The sequence below is a fragment of the Odontomachus brunneus genome, unplaced genomic scaffold, assembly GCF_010583005.1.
Source record: "Odontomachus brunneus isolate Ranch 3 - 2012 unplaced genomic scaffold, Obru_v1 Obru_scaffold_702, whole genome shotgun sequence".
Lineage (NCBI taxonomy): Eukaryota > Metazoa > Arthropoda > Insecta > Hymenoptera > Formicidae > Odontomachus > Odontomachus brunneus.
In genome coordinates this window covers 1-2,639 of record NW_022640152.1, presented here as the reverse complement: position 1 = coordinate 2,639, position 2,639 = coordinate 1, and the positions used below count along the sequence as shown (strand labels likewise).

Genomic DNA, 2,639 nt, shown 5'->3' with positions numbered 1-2,639 from the left:
TTAAGGGGTAATGCCACTCTAGAATTTTAGAAAAATGGAAAAAATTTTGTTTTGCTTAAATGATGCCTTAGGGTCTTAGAAATAAGGTATAATAAGTTTTATAAGAACGAAAAGGTTTTAAGTGCTTATTCCGTGAACTGCGGCTAAGCACCTTGCAGCGCACTCCGAGCCTCTTCCAAGAGCCTGTGTGTGGCGCGCTGCTGTATGACTATATCTCCTGGAATAATAAAAGGGTCAACTTATCTGTAGATTCAAAGATATTGTAAGCTTGACATTGAATATAGATGACGCAAGTAGTATATAAAACCTAACAATATTTGTGTATTATTAGTACGACCGTTGAAGTAACATTGATCGCACAGCGCTTTGCTTTCTGTGGAAACATTATATAAATTTCGTTGTTCCTGATTAGTTCTTATAAATTAACGGAAGAAATGAGTAACAAGACCATAGAATATCGTGATCGAAAGGGATCGAAAGGAAGCATAGGATATACAAAGAGATCAAATATATCAAAAAGACGACCGTTGAATAGATTTGAAATGGAGTCACCTCAGCCCGAGAGCGTTAGCACATCTGCCAAAAAACTGAAGCTGTCTAAAGATTGTTATAACGTTGAAGTGGATACAGCATTTGGTTACCGTCTATTGAACTTTATCGCTGTTTTTTCTGCCATTTCAGAAGTTGTAGTGTGTAAAACGTGCAAATCAAATGTAAAATTTACCGAAACTGGCAAGCGTGGCTTAGGATTTAAAATCGTCATTTCTTGTGAGAATTGTGAACAAACTTTCATTCCGAGTTGCCCATTTGTTGATAAAGGATATGAAATTAATCGCAGAATTATCTTTGCCATGCGGTTATTAGGAATCGGTGTAAACGGAATAGAAAAGTTTTGCGCTTTTATGGATCTTCCACGCCCGATTTTTCATTCTTTTTATGATAAAGTTGTCCGCACGATTTCTGTCGCAACAGAAGCTGTTTGTCAACAAAGTATGGAGAAAGCAACACAAGAGGAGAAGGCTAAGTCTATTGAAAATAATGAAATAAATGGTATAACTGTCTCAGGCGATGGAACGTGGAGAAAACGCGGTTTTTCGTCTCTGTATGGATTGGTGTCGCTTATCGGATGGTTTAGTGGAAAAGTAATTGATATTGTTGTGAAATCTAAATACTGTAAAGCTTGCGAATTTTGGAATAAAAAAACTGGTACTGAAGAGTATGCAGAATGGTTAGAGACTCACCCACAAGAATGTCAAGCAAATCACGAGGGGTCCGCCGGCAAAATGGAAGCTGATGCAGTTATTGAAATGTTTCAGCGCTCAGAAACTAAACATTCTATCAAATATGAAAATTACATTGGGGACGGAGATTCAAAGACTTTCCAAAGTATTTTAGATGCACAGCCATATGAAAAATTCACAGTAAACAAAAAGGAATGTATCAATCACGTACAAAAACGAATGGGCACTCGTCTCCGCAATTTGAAAAGAACAACTAAAGGCCTCGGAGGAAAAGGCAAATTAACCGGGAAGCTTATAGACGAACTTTCGATATACTACGGACTAGCCATTCGTCGAAATCATAGTTCTATTGAAAAAATGAAAAACGAAATCTGGGCGACATTGTACCATAAGCTTTCGACCGATGATAAGCCGCAGCACGAGAAATGCCCACCTGGTGAAAATTCGTGGTGTTCGTGGCAGAAAGCGAAAGCCACCAATTCTTTACATAAATATTCGCATAAGCCAGCTCTTCCACAACATATTTTTGATACAATAAAGCCAATATACGAGGATCTAAGCAGAGACGATCTCCTTAATCGATGCATAGGCGGCTTTACTCAAAATAGTAACGAGAGTTTCAATGCAACGGTTTGGTCGGTGGCTCCGAAATCAGTTTCAAGTGGCAAAACAATTATGGACATTGCAGCAACTATAGCCGTATGTGTCTACAACGATGGCTTGTCAAGTATTATGAAAATTATGGAGATATTAGGCATAACAATCGGGCCGAACTGCCATAATTTCTGCGCGGATGCTGACACGCGCCGCATCAAATTTTCGGAGCGATCGCTGACTGACGCTGCAAAAGAAGCTCGGTTGTCTTCACAATCAGCCAGAAAGGAAAAAGAGGAAGAGAACATCAATGTAGAAGGTCAATTGTATGGTGCAGGCATCGCAGACTAAAGGTAAATAAAAAATGTCTATCGAAAAATGCTACGTAAAACTTTAAACTCGTTTTTCTCAAAAGTGCATTTTTCAAACTGGCCGGAAACATAACTTCAACAAACCTTCATCAATTTACTTGAAATTTTAACTGTAGCTTCAAAATTACATTATTTAGGGAAGTACGTACGGATTTTACGTTTCGTTGTTAACTTTATTTGTTATGAACAATTTTTAACGTAATTTTTCATCTAAAAATGAAACTTTTGGTTTAAACGTGCACCATTTTTACAAAAAACGGTATTTTAAAATTTCCGTATGTACTTCCCGAGCTAATGTTATATAAAACTAAAAAATTTTTGTTTTTTTGTTGCAGATAAAAAATTCGACGAGAAATCTTTCCGGCCGCAGAACACTACCCGTAAGAAGAAACTTTCTTTGCTGACCTCTGGCACCGCCATTTTGTAAAAAAAA

General features: G+C 37.5%; 1 protein-coding gene across 1 annotated transcript; it reads left to right on the top strand.

Annotated features, from left to right (window-relative positions):
• Positions 1-6: 6 nt before the first annotated feature.
• On the top strand, positions 7-2,639 carry LOC116853757. Its single transcript, XM_032834950.1, has 2 exons — positions 7-2,188; positions 2,542-2,639. The coding sequence occupies exon 1, from the start codon at positions 435-437 to the stop codon at positions 2,184-2,186; it is 1,752 nt and encodes a 583-aa protein (XP_032690841.1). The 5' UTR covers positions 7-434; the 3' UTR covers positions 2,187-2,188; positions 2,542-2,639.

Bases quoted from the DNA above. Each gene is read 5' to 3' on its own strand.
- LOC116853757 (XM_032834950.1), top strand. From the start codon at position 435: ATGAGTAACAAGACCATAGAATATCGTGATCGAAAGGGATCGAAAGGA.